Source organism: Myxocyprinus asiaticus, chromosome 28, assembly GCF_019703515.2.
Source record: "Myxocyprinus asiaticus isolate MX2 ecotype Aquarium Trade chromosome 28, UBuf_Myxa_2, whole genome shotgun sequence".
NCBI lineage: Eukaryota > Metazoa > Chordata > Actinopteri > Cypriniformes > Catostomidae > Myxocyprinus > Myxocyprinus asiaticus.
This window is the reverse complement of record NC_059371.1, coordinates 23,326,144-23,341,528: the sequence shown is the minus strand read 5'-3', so window position 1 is coordinate 23,341,528 and position 15,385 is coordinate 23,326,144. Positions and strand designations below refer to the sequence as shown.

Genomic DNA, 15,385 nt, shown 5'->3' with positions numbered 1-15,385 from the left:
AGCATATGCATGATTGTGATGATGGGGCGTGGTCGAACAACATCTGTAGAGACCAAGGCTGGGAGAGGAAGAGCGGTAAGGATTGACACCTGTGGGAAATTATCTCTAACAGCTGTTCTGTGTTGCAATGAGAGCTGGAGAGAGAGATGCACGGAGCTGTGTGTGTGTGTGCAGTATATTGCTGAAAAGCATTGTTTTGTGTATAGACTGAAATGTGTGCAAAATAAAGAATTACGTGGACTGTTCAACTGGCCCCCGCTTCCTCCTTCATAAAAGAAAATGTGATCTTTCACAGTGGTGCCGAAAACCCGGGAACTAGGAGGAAGAAAACGCTGCATGGAGTCCTCGCCCTAAGCCGAAGTCCTCAAGACTCATGCTGGCATCCACCAGACCCAACATCAAGCCCTCCTGGACTTATGTGCGGAGCAGGAGCAGCATTTCCAGGTCCTACTCCAAGCCCAGGCAGAGGACGGACAGGTATTGTGGAGCTTGATGGCTCAGGGGAGTACTCCAGCCACGACCCCGGCCGCAGCCATGTCCCCTTCCCACATCACGCTTGCGAAGATGGAGCCACAAGACGATCCAGAGGCCTTCATCGAGCTCTTCGAGCAGGCGGCTGAAGCATTGGGCTGGCCTAACACCCAGTGGACAGCCGATTGCTGCCCTTGCTGTCCGGGGAAGAACAGCTCGCATCCCACTTCCGGTCGCCAACGTCCTGGAGTATGCGGACCTAAAGCGGGCCATCTTGCAACGGATTGGCCATACCCCTGAACAACACCGGCAGTGCTTATGTACGCTGCCATACAGTGAATACGGTCGCCCGTTTGCCTTTGCCCAACAGGTCTGCGATGCCTGTCGGAGGTGGCTGCTGGCAGAGGATCGCAACGCCGAAGCTGTCATCGACCTCATGGTACTGGAGGATTTCATCTGCCGCTTACCGAAAGGAACGGCCGAGTGGGTCCAGTGCCACCGCACAGCATTGCTAACGGAGGCAGTCCAGCCGGCTGAGGACCATTTGGCAGCGTATTCGGTAAGCCCTCTTCTTCTCTCTCTCTCTCTCACCGCAGCTTGGTTCAGTCCAAGGCTTTGGATACAGGCCGGTGGGTGAAGGTATGGTGTGTGCACGGGGATATTCAAAATTACCCTTTAGTGATGGTCATTATTAAATTTTGGGGACAAAAGCATAGTGTTGAGGCTGCAGGTAGTCCCCGCCTTTCCCATTGTGGTGGAAATTCTGTAATAAAAATTTAAAGACTGAGGTGCCTTTCTAATAAGTATTTAATGAACACACTTGCAAAGTGGAACCAAAACCATACGGAGACTCTAACTCCAACTGGTGGTGAGCAATGAGCCTCCAAATTCTCTAGCTTATATGGGCCCTAGGAGGCAGCTGGATTTCATCATTCAGCATTCCTGATAACAGACTCACTCTCAACTAATAATTGGTTTCTCTCTGGGGCCAGCCGCCCCCAGCTCCAACCTCCCCAACCTGCCCCAGCCATTTGTTAGATAAAAGTGGTACAAGACCACTCTGTCTCTACAGGTGCAGAGAGTGTGAGTTTTAGTCTTGCACCCAGAGAGAAACACAGAAAAACACACAGTATATTCACTCAAGACTTAATGAATGATTGTGATTACACATTACTTAATATATAGTATTAACATTTCTATTACACACATCCACTAATCTTGGGTACGAATTGGCTGGCATTTACAACTTTATTAAGGGGAATATGTGTGGATGGGTCCTGCAACAAAGTGTATCGGTGTGTGGTGTGTGATTCGCTAGCTGGGGAGGCAGTGCCGGGGCCATCTACGTCAGCTCCACGTCAGGAGGATGTAAGGGAGGGGGAAGCCTTGGGTTCCCCTGCTCTTAGAGGATTCCCTGCAGGGTATCTCCCTCTGGAGCAGATGCAAGACTAGACCCTTAGGCACGCTTTCAACCAAGTGAGAGTGATTGATGGTCAATGCCTCTAGCCAGATATTGCACTTGCATATCCGTGTTGAGGATTCTCAGCTGATGAGATGACGTAATGTGTCTTGTGAGGAACCGGATCCTACTAGCTGTAGGAAATAATTAATTAACTCCATGTTTGGTGTATGCATGTGAGCAGCATGTTTGCTGAAGGAGATGCTCCTCTCATCCCTTCCTTCATGAGAGGTTTCCTATAGAGTTGCGTGCTTGACTTTATAACACACAACTCTATGGCTTGATTCCAATGCTGCTGACAAGAAAATAAATGATCATGCAATTAAGAGCTGGATTTATTGTGTTTTAATGGGCACACCATCCTGGTAACACATATCCAAACCAAATCCAAATTCTATATTGGTTCTTCGAGCCGGAAAAGCTGCTAGGATGGATAAAGTTGATGAATCTGTGAGACCTAAACAGACGTCGAGACCCCCTAGATGGCACCAAGATTATTTAATGACCCAGCAAACATATCCACTCACACACAAGGACAATTCCCCCCTGATCCTGTTCATTTGGAGATATCCCAGGGAACTGCTATATCTGAGACTCAAGCCGAGGTGAGAGTTCTTGCTGAAGATATACAGCAAATAAAAGGAATGTTGTCAGATTTGGGCCAAACAATGAGAGCCATGCAGATGAGAAGAAGTTCTTCTTTCTCTTCAAGCTCTGAACATAGTTCCAATAAAGCATCCCCTGTTCTCAGACATAATCAGGATTATTAAAGTAATAGAGCTTCTCTCGTTCTTGAATTGGGTGAATGCCTAAGAAAACATGAGGCAAAGTGAGATAATATTCCTCCATCGACTTCATCTCCCAAAATCAGTAGACAAAGTAACCTCCCTCCTTCAACACAGTCTATGTTGCCCACACCCTTGACACAAGCTGGGAGATCATCATTGTAGACATGTTCCATACAGCTTCCTGATTCACGATTATTAAATGAGCCTGTCGCCTAACTTCAGGACACAGTCTTTAGTGAACCCTCCTGCAATAAGTGTGGCTCAAACTCAGTTTGGCAATGGTCCCTCTTGGTCATCTTCTCTAAATCAACATCTGTTAAATCCAGTCTTTCATTCTAATGATCAGCTATCAATGCGAAGTTATGGGCTCTTATATCCCAGTCAAATGCAGGGAAATGCATTTTTTCCATGGATGCTTCCAAGTTACCCAGTCCCTTTCCCTACTCCTGCATTATATCCACCTTATGGTGAATATGCCCATCCAAGCTATGTTCTTCCACTGGCAGTACCTCCATCGATTAGCCAAGTTCCTTTGGTACCACCAGTTCAGGTTAGAGCATCAGGACCTCCTAATGGGCCTTCTGGTGTATCCGCTCTTAGAAATCTTCCGATTCCTTTACCTCAAACACCGTCAGGCCACCAATCCGTGATCTCGGCTGAGGAGTTATCTGCTAGTCAACTGACAGCCCATGTTCAGCCCCCCTAATCAGTTGGCCTTCAATATTAGTAGTGATTGAGAGACCTTTATTTCCATATTTCAAGAGAGACGATCCTCAAGAATTTGCAGTGTTGAATATGGCATTGAGAAATCTGTTGTATTCTGAGGAAACAGAACAATATAAATATCACATACTCCTAGACCACTTAAAGCTGGATACAGCTCGGCATCTAGCCCAGGCATATGCTCATCATCCTCAGCCTTATACTACTGCTTTAAAAGCCCTTCAGAAAAAATATGGTCAGCCTCATCACTTAGTGTTGCGGGAGATCTCTTCAATTCAGAGCCTTCCAGCTATCCGTTCTGGGGATTCCATTGGATTCAGTCAGTTTGCGTTATGAGTCCAGGCTCCAGGCATGTTTCATTCCTGGGGTCATGATGATGGGGCAAAGGAACTGGCATGTGCCTCTCGTGTTCATCGGCTTTTAGGTAAACTTCCAGCCCATCACGTTTCTAGTTTCACTAGACATGCCCAAACTATTCAACCAGATGTTTCCTACAATTTGGTGGACTTTGCAAGATGGCTGGAGGAGGAAGCAGAATGGCAAAGCTTAGGAGTCCAAGTATGTGACTAAAAGGGTGCAACAAAGTCCCAATTCAGAGAAGGGAGGTCTACAAAGTCTCTATTTTCTACTGCTACCTTTCTTCATGGTGTAACTCAAGAGGAGAATCGCAAGTCTCAGGAAAGAAAGATTCAGCCTGTCAGCTCACATGGTAAACAACTAGTAGAGCTTGGACCATTTTGTGCTTTCTGTAGTAATCAAGCTCATTACCTCAGTCAGTGTCCTGAATTCCAGTAGTTTGATGCAGAAGCTAAGAGAAAATGGATCCTGAATAATGGTCGTTGTTGGAGATGTGGTCGAACGCATCGCTTATCCAAGTGTGATTTAAAGAAAAGCTGCCCATTTTGCAAAGACTGTCATTTAGGAATCTTGCATGAGGTACATTTTCGTAAACCTGACTCTGGGTTTTTCTATCCGAGTAGACCAAGTGGCCTTAATTCTGTGCTCTTAAAGGTGGTGAAAGTTATTCTGAGTCACCAGGGAAAGGCTTTGGAGACTTAAGCCATCCTCGATGATAGTTCAGAAAGAACCATGCTCCTCTCCTCTGCTGCAGAGATGTTGGGCCTGAATGGGGCAGCCGAGTCCTGATACTGCGGACAATTCGTCAGGGTTCCGAATAAATTGAGGGTGCTAACATCACATTTTCAATCTCTCCAGTGTCCGTTAAGCAGAGGAAATATCATATTAGGGCTGCATTCACTGCCAAGTTGTTGGATTTACCTGAACAGACTTATCCTGTGCTTACTCTCCAAAGATGTTACCAGCATCACAGAGGTATTCCTCTTGAAGATTTCCACAGGGTTAAGCCCATGTTATTAGTGGGAGCAGATCACCCTCACCTTCTATGTTCTACTGAACAACTAATATTTGGTCCTCCCAGAAGCCCAGCTGCACTGAATACTCATCTAGGATGGGCACTGCAGGGACCCACTTCTTTGATGAAAGAGATCAGATCTACTTCCCAGTGTCACTTCTTAGCCTCTTCTACCAAAGACCAGTTGCAGAAGGATGTAGAAAGGTTGTGGCAAATCGATGTCTTCCCATATTCCCAGACTTCAAGAGCTGCTTTACGGTCAAGGCAAGACCAAGAGGCTTTTGAGTGCCTGGAGCAGAAAACAGAACGCCAAGAGATCAATGGTGTTGAAAGATATGCTTCTCCTCTACTTCGAGCCAAACACGCACCTAGACTGAATGCTCCCCAGCAAGCAGTAATGCCAGCATTGCGCCATACAGAGCGCCAGCTTGCAAAAAATCCAGCACGTGCAGCAATATATGATCAAGAAATTCAAAAGCTTGTGGGAGCTGGATACGTAAAGAAGTTGACTCCAAGAGAAATTGCTCTCACTGATGAATCTTGGTATATTCCGCACCACCTAGTGGAACATAATGGTAAGCATCGTTTAATATTTGACTGCTCCTACCAATACCAGAGGGAAAGCCTGAATTCTTATCTGTTACCTGGCCCTGCCTTAGGTCCTTCCTTTCTAGGAGTTCTTCTCCATTTCAGAGAGCACCAAATTGAAATCAGTGGGTATATTCGAGCCATGTTCCATCAAGTTCGCTTGTTGCCCTCTGATAGGCCTTTGTTATGCTTTTTGTGGTGGAATATGACTAGAAATGCCCCACCAGAGCTTTATGAATGGCAGGTTTTACCATTTGGCACAACATCTAGTCCTTGTTGCGCTATCTATGCATTCCAGAGACTATTGGCTGAAAATCCTGAAGTTCAAGCTGCAGTCCTTAAGTCCTTTTTTGTGGACAATTGTTTGCAGAGCTTACCTACTGTTTGTGAGGCTAAGGAAATGATCACAAAATTGCTTTCCACTCTGAGTGAAGGAGGTTTCAAGATTCGACAATGGGCCAGTAATAATGCCTGGTGGTTGAGCACTTGCCTGTAGAAGCACGCTGACCTCATACAGACTTGTGGTTGAGTCATGATTGCAAGACCCATGTGAGGGCACTCTTGGGCTGAGTTGGCATAGTGTGCAGGATACCTTGGGATATAAACATCGTCCAATGGAATATAAGGTCTTACCATGCAAATTGTATATCGCAACTTCACTCGTCAATATGATCCTTTGGGTTTTATCATTCCATTTACTACATGTGACAAGATTCTGCTCCAGCAGTTGTGGATAAAACCTGCTCATGGATGGGATGATCCAGACATTTCTGAAGGCATTAGGGCGACCTGGCAGGCATGGGGAAAAAGAGCTACCAGACCTATACAAAATCCAAGTTCCTCGGTGGTATGGTTCAGTGGGATCAAGTGAGGAGGCAGTCACAAGAGAGCTTCACATATTCTGTGATGCATCTGAACAGGCCTATGGATCAGTTGCCTATGTTCATCTTTCAGATGGCCATGAAGTTCTCATCTCCTTTGCTATGGCTCGATCTAGAGTAGCACCAAAGGAGACCATCTCTGTTCCACTCTTAGAATTGTGTGCTGGCTTGTCTGGATCTCAGTTAGCGATTCTTCTACAAAAGGAACTTTCTGTGCCCATTCATAGTGTTACACTCTGGTCCGATTCGACTATAGTACTGACCTCTGATTCTTGCCGGTATAAGGTGTTCGTGGCTAATCGCATCACAGAGATCTTGGATTATACTAGTCCAGAACTGGAGATATGTGGACACTGGAAATAATCAGACAGATGACATTACCAGGGGAAAAATCTGGAAGAGTTATCTCCCAATAGTCGTTGGTTTCAAGGACCCCCTTTCCTTTCCTCACCTCCTCACCATTGGCCAAAATATCCAAGTTTATTTTCTGATGATGTGACAGTGGAATTGAGAAAACCCCTTTTTTGTGGTCCGGCACAAGTTCAGTGAGCCCTTCTAAAATTGATTATTCTCAATTCAGCACCTGGTCAGAACTAGTTGCATACACCATTGAGAACTTTTTATCAGATTCAGTATTAGAAAATAAGCTCAGTAAAAATCAAGCGAAGCTATTTCTTCTTCGTCAAGCACAGGAAGAAGATTTTCCTGAGGAGTACAAGCTACTCAATGTTGGTCAGGATGTTGTGTGGCTGAATTGGCACCTGAGTATAACACTGTTACATGTCTTATTAAAGTGGGGGGTCGCCTCCGTTACAGTGAAGATCTGGAGCCAGAAACTATCTACCCAATTGTTTTGGACCCTAAGAACCCAATTACAAAGCTTCTGATTGCAGATTTGGATTCAACCTTATGTCACCCAGGACCGCAAAGATTTTTTTCCAACTCCGAAGGAAGTACTGGGTTTTGCGTGGATGGCAGGCAATGAAGACAATCCAATGATCATGCCGAGAGTGCCGTAGGTGGAAAGGTTCTCCCTCAGTTGCCTTTATAAGCCCCCCTTCTGGTCAACAGGAATGGATTGCTTTGGCCCTTTCAGCATCAGTGCAGGCCGTAGGCATGAGAAGAGGTGGGGCCTTCTTTTTAAATGCCAGACAACACAATGTGTTCACCTAGAGCTTCTATCCGGTCTGGATACAGATAGTTTCTTACTGGCCCTCCAGCAGTTTATAGCTCATAGAGGTCATCCTTATGAACTTATATCTAATCAGGGGAATAATTTTCGTGGAGGAAAAAGAGAGCTCAGAGAGGCCTTCAGTCAACTTAGTCCTACCCTTCAGGAAATGCTTGTCCAACAGCAGATTAAATTCACCTTTAATCCTCCACATTCCCCACATTTTGGAGGTTGCTGGGAGAGAGAAGTAAGATCTATTAAAGCTGCCTTGCAGGTGACATTGGGTACACAAGTACTTACAGAGGAAGTCCTACATATCGTGCTTGTTGAAGTGGAGGAGATGCTAAACTCGAAAACTCTCAGATATCCAACATTTCTGACACTGATCCAATCACTCCAAATATACTTTTGATGGGGTAGCGAGATGCTTCCCCAAGTGATGTATGCAGATTCTGAACTTCTTACATGCAGAAAGTGGAGGCACAGCCAGGTTCTTGCTGACAGATTTTTGTCAAGTTTCATCAAGGATTATCTTCCTTGTCTTCAAAGCCGTCAAAAGCGGAGACATGATGAGAATCCAATTTCATGTGCTGCTGTAGTTATGGTTGTTGATCCCCAACTCCCTCATTGATTTTGGCCTACTGGGACTGTTACAAAGATCTTACCAATTTCTGATGGCAGGATAAGGGTTGCTGAAGTTCTTATTGGTAGAAAACATTATATCCGTCTGGTTAGCTGTCTTGTAGTCCTGTCTAAGTATTCAGATGACTCAAACAAATAATTGTTTAGAATTCTATGGGGCAAATATGGGGCAGCTGTTGAGAATTCTCACCTGATGAGATGACGTAATGTGTCTTGTAAGGAAACGGGTCCTACCAGCAAATAGCAAATAATTAATTAACTCCACGTTTGGTGTATGCATGTGAGCAGCATGTTCACTGAAGGAGATGCTCCTCTCATCCCTTCCTTCGTGAGAGATTTCCTGTAGAGTTGTTGCGTGCTTGACTTTATAACATACAACTCTATGGCTTGATTCCAATGCTGCTGACAAGAAAATAAATGATCATGGAATTAAGAGCTGGATTTATTGTGTTTTAATGGGCACACCATCCTGGTAACACATATCCAAACCAAATCCAAATTTACAAATTCTATATCCGTAGATATAGAACGCGCAGGTCACCCATTGGGGGGGGTGGGGGGGGGGATGTAAGTGACAGACTGGATGGATGGAGAGTGAGGCCAGGAGAGGAAGAGCGGTAAGGATTGTCACCTGTGGGAAATTATCTGTAACAGCTGTTCTGTGTTGCAGTGAGAGCTGGAGAGAGAGAGACGCCCGGAGCTGTGTGTGTGTGCACGTATGCAGTATATTGCTGAAAAGCATTGTTTTTTGTGTAGACTGAAATGTGTGCAAAATAAAGAATTACGTGGACTGTTCACCTGGCCCCTGCTTCCTCCATCATAAAAGAGAAAGGTATCTTTCACAATGATATCTTGATGTTTGCTTGTAGGGTGGAGGTGGAGAAGGACATGAACTTCCTGGGTTTGTTAGTCATGAAGAATCAAGTGAAGCCAGAGAGTGCAGGAGTAATTCATACCCTTAAAATGGCACACCTTCGGCCTGTCATGGTTACAGGTATGTTTAAAAAGAATAAACCTTATATAAACACTCTTTAATTGTGCCAACAGTAACAATACTGCTATATCATAGAATTGTGCCAACAATAACGATACTTTTATGCTGTATGTTTATAACCATGATTTGCTTTTTTATTGTGCAGCCTTGTTGAATCCTTACTAAATCATTTTGTTGGCACTCTCTGTTGTAGCTTAATGAGATACAATCAAGTGTTTAAGTGAAATTGATTCAGCATGTTTTTTAATGCTCTGTCAGGTGACAACATCCTCACAGCTGTGAATGTAGCACGTGCATGTGGAATGGTTTTGTCACATGAGCGGGTTATTTTTGTTCATGCATCGCCCCCTACTGCCTGTTCAATGGCCTCACTACAGTTTCATCAAGGAGACGGTGTAATAGTCACCATTAATACTCAGGAAGCTATGGATGTTCAGGCACAGGTTTGCTAAGTTGACCCAATTTATTGCTATAAAGTTACCATTGACAAATTGCACAGTAATGTCTTGTATTTTTCATTAAAGTTCATCCAAAAAGTTAATCCAAAATGAAAATTCTCTCATCATTTACTTACCCTCATGTTTTTCCAAATCCATGTGCCTTTCTTCTGTGGGAAACAAAAGGAGATATGTTGTAGAATTGTACTGGTCGGTTTTTTGTACAATTTCAATAAATGGTTATTGAAGCTTACAAGCTTAAAAAAAAAGAATGCAAATCATAATAAAAGTAGTCTTTACGACTTGTACGATATATTCAAATTTTTATGAAGTCATACAATGGCTTTGTGTGAGGAACAGACCAAAATTTAAGTCGTTATTCAGTTTTGTGTTGCCTTTTTTTTTCATTTTCAATACATGGAAAAGTGTGCTTAGGATATTCTTAAAAATTCACCAACAACATTAGGCAATTTTCATTTTTGGATGAACTATTCCTTTAATTCAGAACAGCAACAAAGAGATCATGATTTCCTCTTCTTGTTCCCGAAGGGCCTCTATCAGAGTGGTGCTGGCTATCATTTGGCTATAAATGGGGTGTCCTTTGCAGCACTTTGTGATCATTTCCCTGAATATCTTCCAGAGGTGATTTACTAGATTAAGTTCTCCAAGTATTGATTGTTATTATATACCATTACAGTTTTTGACTGGTTTTCAAAATCATTTGTCCAACTCCAACAGTATGCATTGTTCCCATGTGTCACAGATTCTCATGAGAGGTACAGTATATGCCCGCATGACTCCAGACCAGAAGACCCAGCTGGTAAAAGCTCTGCAGAAACTGAAGTGAGTACAGGTTCAGTGGCAGAGAGCAGTAGTTTATCATAGGTTTGTAAAATGGCCTTTAACACTGAATATAAATTCCATTTCTCCTGTGTCCTGTGCAGTTACAGAGTGGGCATGTGTGGGGATGGAGCCAATGATTGTGGTGCCTTGAGGGCTGCAGATGTTGGTGTGTCATTATCTGAGGCGGAGGCCTCCGTGGCTTCTCCTTTCACATCCAAGTCTGACAACATTAGCTGCGTGCCTTTACTTATAAAGTAAATAACACACTTTTCAGATTCTTATGCATGGGTCGTTTAGTTCACTCAGCATTCTATATAATACTGTTGTAGTATATTATATTATATTATGTTGGAGCCATACTTTTGTAATAATAAGTCACAACATACTTATTAAACTGTTTTAATATGTATTTATCTGTAGGAAATAAAATGCATTGTATTCTTTGTAATGGAACGAGTCAAATGCCTGATTTGTTTGAAATTTGTTTTAAAACAGGGAAGGCAGGTGCTCACTGGTGACATCATTCAGTCTTTTCAAGTACATGGCCTTGTACAGTTTAATCCAGTTTGCCTCTGTACTTATTCTCTACACTGTGAGTGTTTGCCTATCCAAATTTTATTGCAATACATTTTATTCATCAGCTAAATCAATATCCCAGGTACAATAATGTGAATTGAGCAATGAAAAAGCAAGTTTGTGATTTTGTTTTTGTTTTTTTGTAGGAGAAAACAAACTTGGGTGACTTGCAATTCCTCTTCTTTGACTTGGTCTTGGTGACGGTTTTGGCTATAGTGATGGGAAAAGGAGGCCCCAGCGATGGGCTCCATCCACAGAGACCATCTGCCAGCCTTCTGTCTCTGCCAGTGCTTGCTAGTTTACTGGTGCACACTGTACTGCTCATCCTAGCTCAGGTGTCTGTCCTGCTTATCACAGTGTCACAAGACTGGTAGGTTTCATAACTGACTAAGACCTCATTTTCAAGTAACAGGAAAAATATTTTTAGCCTATTATTTTATTTATTTATTTATTTATTTTTAGGTATGTGCCCCTAAACTCCACTAACACAGGAGCTGCAAACCTCCCCAACATGGAGGACACAAGCGTGTTTGTCTTATCAGGGTTCCAGTATATCATCATGTCTGTTGTGATAACTAAAGGATATCCTTACAAAAAACCACTATATTACAATGGTGAGATTCTAAACATTGGCTCTATCTTGTTTGATTCTACCCTCTCATTCTTAGGCCTGTGTCACACTGCACACATAGGTGGCACATATTTATTTCGCTGCCAATATTAACAGGCATTCACACTGTGCATATAAGCAATGTGGTGCAAGTAAAGTTTCAGCATTAAGCCTATTTTAACTGCAAGTAGTGCAGTGTACAGCAGAAAACACGCTGAAAATGCACTGTAAATCTATTTATCAACACAATCTTTGGCAATATTTTGTGACTTTTGTGAAGCAACTTAAAATAATGTCTACTCGCCTATTTAAAAAAAAAAAAAAAAAAAGATGCCTGTCGGGCTTAATGCAAGTTACACGCAGTAACGGGCACATAAACGGCACTTTCTATTCAGCATAAATGACTGAATTCAGGTGATTTAAGTAGTTTATAGCTAGACTTTGGGGTGTGGGTTCCATTCCATGTAGATTAATTTCAGTTTTAAGTAGTGGTGCACCGATCAGGAAATTTGAGGCCGATACCAATCTCCAAATTTTTAACACTAATATCATCCGATACCGATACTGATTTTTTTTTAAAGTGCCCTTTGCCACACTTTTGCAAGTTATATGCTGCAGTTATGTTTATGCCCCACACAGTAAAATTACAATAACACTTTACAAAAAGTTTCCATTTGTTAACATTATTTGACAACATTACTGTAGTTAACATGAACTAATTAACTTAATGTTTGTTACAACATATACTATTAAATTTTTAAAATCAAAAGTTGTATTAGTTAACGTTAGCTAATGCACTATGAACTAACAATGAACAATTGTAATTTTATTAACTAACATTATAATTAATAAAGGCTGTAAAAATATATTGTTCATTGTTTGTTCATGATACCTAATGCATTAATGTTATCGAATGGAACCTTTTAATAAAATTACCAAAATTACATTAATTGTGAATTGCTAACATTTATTTGTTTTGAAACTGTTATTAATAGTTCTGTTGTCAATATTAAAAGGTCATTGTGACATACTGGTAAACAGTAAGACCCATGAGAGCATCACACACAGCAGAGATACATTCAAAAATAAGAAAAATATATCCATTACAAGCTCTAAAACTGCTCTAGTGAGAAATCATTCATATCTTTTATTTGTTTACTGTCTTTGGCATTTTGCTAATTATTAAGCAAATGCGTGAAGATGCGGTGCCGTTATGGTTAAAATGTAATTGCTGTGATTAGTGGTAATATGACCAACATTAATCTGATTTAAATTGGGATCCTTACAGAATAGCGCTGAGATGAGTGACTGATGAGATATTGAGAGCACCTGGAGATTGTGCATGTTTGATTGATATGGCGAGTGAGCATACTGAAGGGAGTGAAGCTGAAAGTTCAAACAGTCTCTGTCGCTCAATTCTCACGTTACATCACTTATATTCAGATTTGTATACACATGTTTATTTGTTGTTTAATTCGTTTTTATACCCGTTTTCAGTCTCTTTATCCTCTCTATGCTCACAGTGCAGTGATTCAGAATTACTACCATAATGACTCTAGAAAATGGACAACTTAATATTCATACACGTGTAATTCTTACACATTTTTAAAAACAAACCTGCAGATTCATCTGAATAACAGCATGTCTGAAAGTTTAAATTCGTGAATACTTAGAATTGCCAACAATTTACCCTCCAGAGGCCACACTATCATGCATCAAGAGCTGAGAAAGTGCTCATTCATTAGAGTACCAGTGTGTGTGTGTGTGTGTGTGTGTGTGTGATTCCGTGTGTGCTGCAAAAAAGATGGGCCCTGATTTTAGGCACGATCGGCCGATCACAGACTTAGCGGTGGCCGATCGATCGGTGCACCCTTAGTTTTAGGATGTTATCACCCTCATCATGTAAATAGATTTCATAACAGTTCTCAAGGGCCTACTTCCAATAGAAGTTATTCACAGTAGCGCCATGTTTGATTTTTTTATGTGAATGAAAACAAGATTGTCAAAAGGGATAGACTTACAGTCTCTTCAATGGTATTCACTGTAAAAAGCTGTATAAAGCTCCTAGATCACATCTAATTTTCCACGACTCATATTTATGGAGTTTTTTTTTTTTTTTTTTTTGCTAAGTTTGGTCAGCAGAACGATCCAAATCACTTAAAACAACTGTTCAACCCATTGAAGAGATCTTTGGTATATCCCTCACAGTGTTGTTGTCATTCCCGTCAAAAATGACAGGTGGCGTTACTGTGAAAAAGGTCCATAACCATTTTATAATTTATAGCCACTATTAGGGAAATACTCGATTTGGTGATCCAGAAATCACTGTATTTTCTGTATAGAGTCAGTTTGGTTACACAGCAGAAACAATGTTGTGCAAGCCTGCTATTGCAGATACACCTGAGCACTGCTTATGCAGTATATGTGTGGTGTGATAGAGGCCTTATATTTCTTTAGCTTTGATAAGCTACTGACAGTGTTCTCTAAATATTTTTTCTTCTTTTTAGTTTTGTTCCTAGTCACTCTGTTGGTCTTCTTTGGAATTATGATATGGCTAGTGCTTTTTCCGCATACCATCATCCATAGACTGCTGGAGCTCTATGACATTCCCGATATGAGCTACAAACTTCTACTGGTGGCTGTAGCTGCACTTAACTTCTTCATATGTTACTTGCTCGAGGTAAAGAGAAGTACATGTACATGTAAATGGCATTTGAAACATGCAATCAATATCAGGAATTGCAGTTAAATACTCATTCAGAATTCCGTCCCATTCTTTTTATAGATTCTTATTGACCGAGGTGCCCTAAACTGCCTTCGCAATTTTCAAGGAAAACATGAGTCCAAGAAGCAGTACAAACGTCTGGAAACCCTCTTAGCAGAAACCCCCTCATGGCCACCCCTGAACCAGCCCTTGTTCTCACCACAGTGCTCCTCAATTGGTGTTAGCTAACACCTGCCTCCCCCTTTAGCATCTCAGATTTCCTTCTCTACACATATCAAAGGTTGTCAAAGATCTGTTACCACCTCTCAATGCACTAGTGAGGTATGCATACCAGACGCTATCTTTTTCTGCCTATTATATATGGCACAGGACTTCTTATCATGCAGCAACAGGAGTAAACTAAAAATCACTGTTAATGATGATGTTTTTGATACAAAATATAAATAAAGCATAACAACTTTTTTAAATGTTTTGAAAGATTTAAATTCAGGGGCCAAACTGATTTGGGGTAAAACCTGAGATGGTCACGAGTGATCTGGAGCATTTTTCCTAGGATTTTTGCACATTATTTTTTTAACCAATATAAAATATATACATGAAAATTACTAAATGTTATACTAAATAAAGGGCATATATCCATGATGCACTTGCTTTGTTTTTGTTTTTTTTACATAACAAGCGGAGCAGAAGTAGATCCAAGAAACATTTAGGTCAGGATCCAAAATATCACTTTTTTTTTTTTTTTATCCATGTAAATCTGAAAAACCAGAACATTACAAGTTTTCCAGTTGTATTTTGTTTGCTTTCAACTTATAGCTGGAAGAAGAGTTCATCCAAAAATGAAAACTGTCATTGACTCCTCATGTTATATGAAACCTGTATAATTTCTTTCAGTTCAGAAAAATGCAAGCTGTTCTTTTCCATACATCAAACGTAATGACCAGTGAAAGTTAAGTTCCAAAAAGGCGAAATTTCCATAAAATTTTATTTCATCATATCTGCGAGTGAATATTGGGGATCTGTGATGTATATATGACCCTCAATTCACTTACTGAATGTAAATCCTGAAAAAACACGTTTCAGATCTTCATCAACTTATTGTCAC

The 15,385-nt window shown here is 41.4% G+C and overlaps 1 protein-coding gene across 3 annotated transcripts in view; it reads left to right on the top strand.

The window, feature by feature from the left end:
• Positions 1-14,952, top strand: part of LOC127418975 (polyamine-transporting ATPase 13A2-like) — a 33,566-nt gene extending 18,614 nt beyond the window's left edge. For 2 of the 3 annotated variants that reach the window (XM_051659939.1, XM_051659938.1), the window contains exons 22-31: positions 8,965-9,089; positions 9,348-9,532; positions 10,076-10,168; positions 10,290-10,369; positions 10,471-10,623; positions 10,865-10,961; positions 11,092-11,315; positions 11,408-11,559; positions 14,063-14,235; positions 14,341-14,951. In XM_051659939.1, the coding sequence (XP_051515899.1) occupies positions 8,965-9,089; positions 9,348-9,532; positions 10,076-10,168; positions 10,290-10,369; positions 10,471-10,623; positions 10,865-10,961; positions 11,092-11,315; positions 11,408-11,559; positions 14,063-14,235; positions 14,341-14,508 (1,450 nt within the window). In that variant the 3' untranslated portion in view covers positions 14,509-14,951. Of the gene's footprint in view, positions 1-8,964; positions 9,090-9,347; positions 9,533-10,075; positions 10,169-10,289; positions 10,370-10,470; positions 10,624-10,864; positions 10,962-11,091; positions 11,316-11,407; positions 11,560-14,062; positions 14,236-14,340 lie in introns of all 3 variants that reach the window. The other variant, XM_051659937.1, reaches the window with a different exon arrangement.
• The last annotated feature ends 433 nt before the right edge of the window (positions 14,953-15,385 follow it).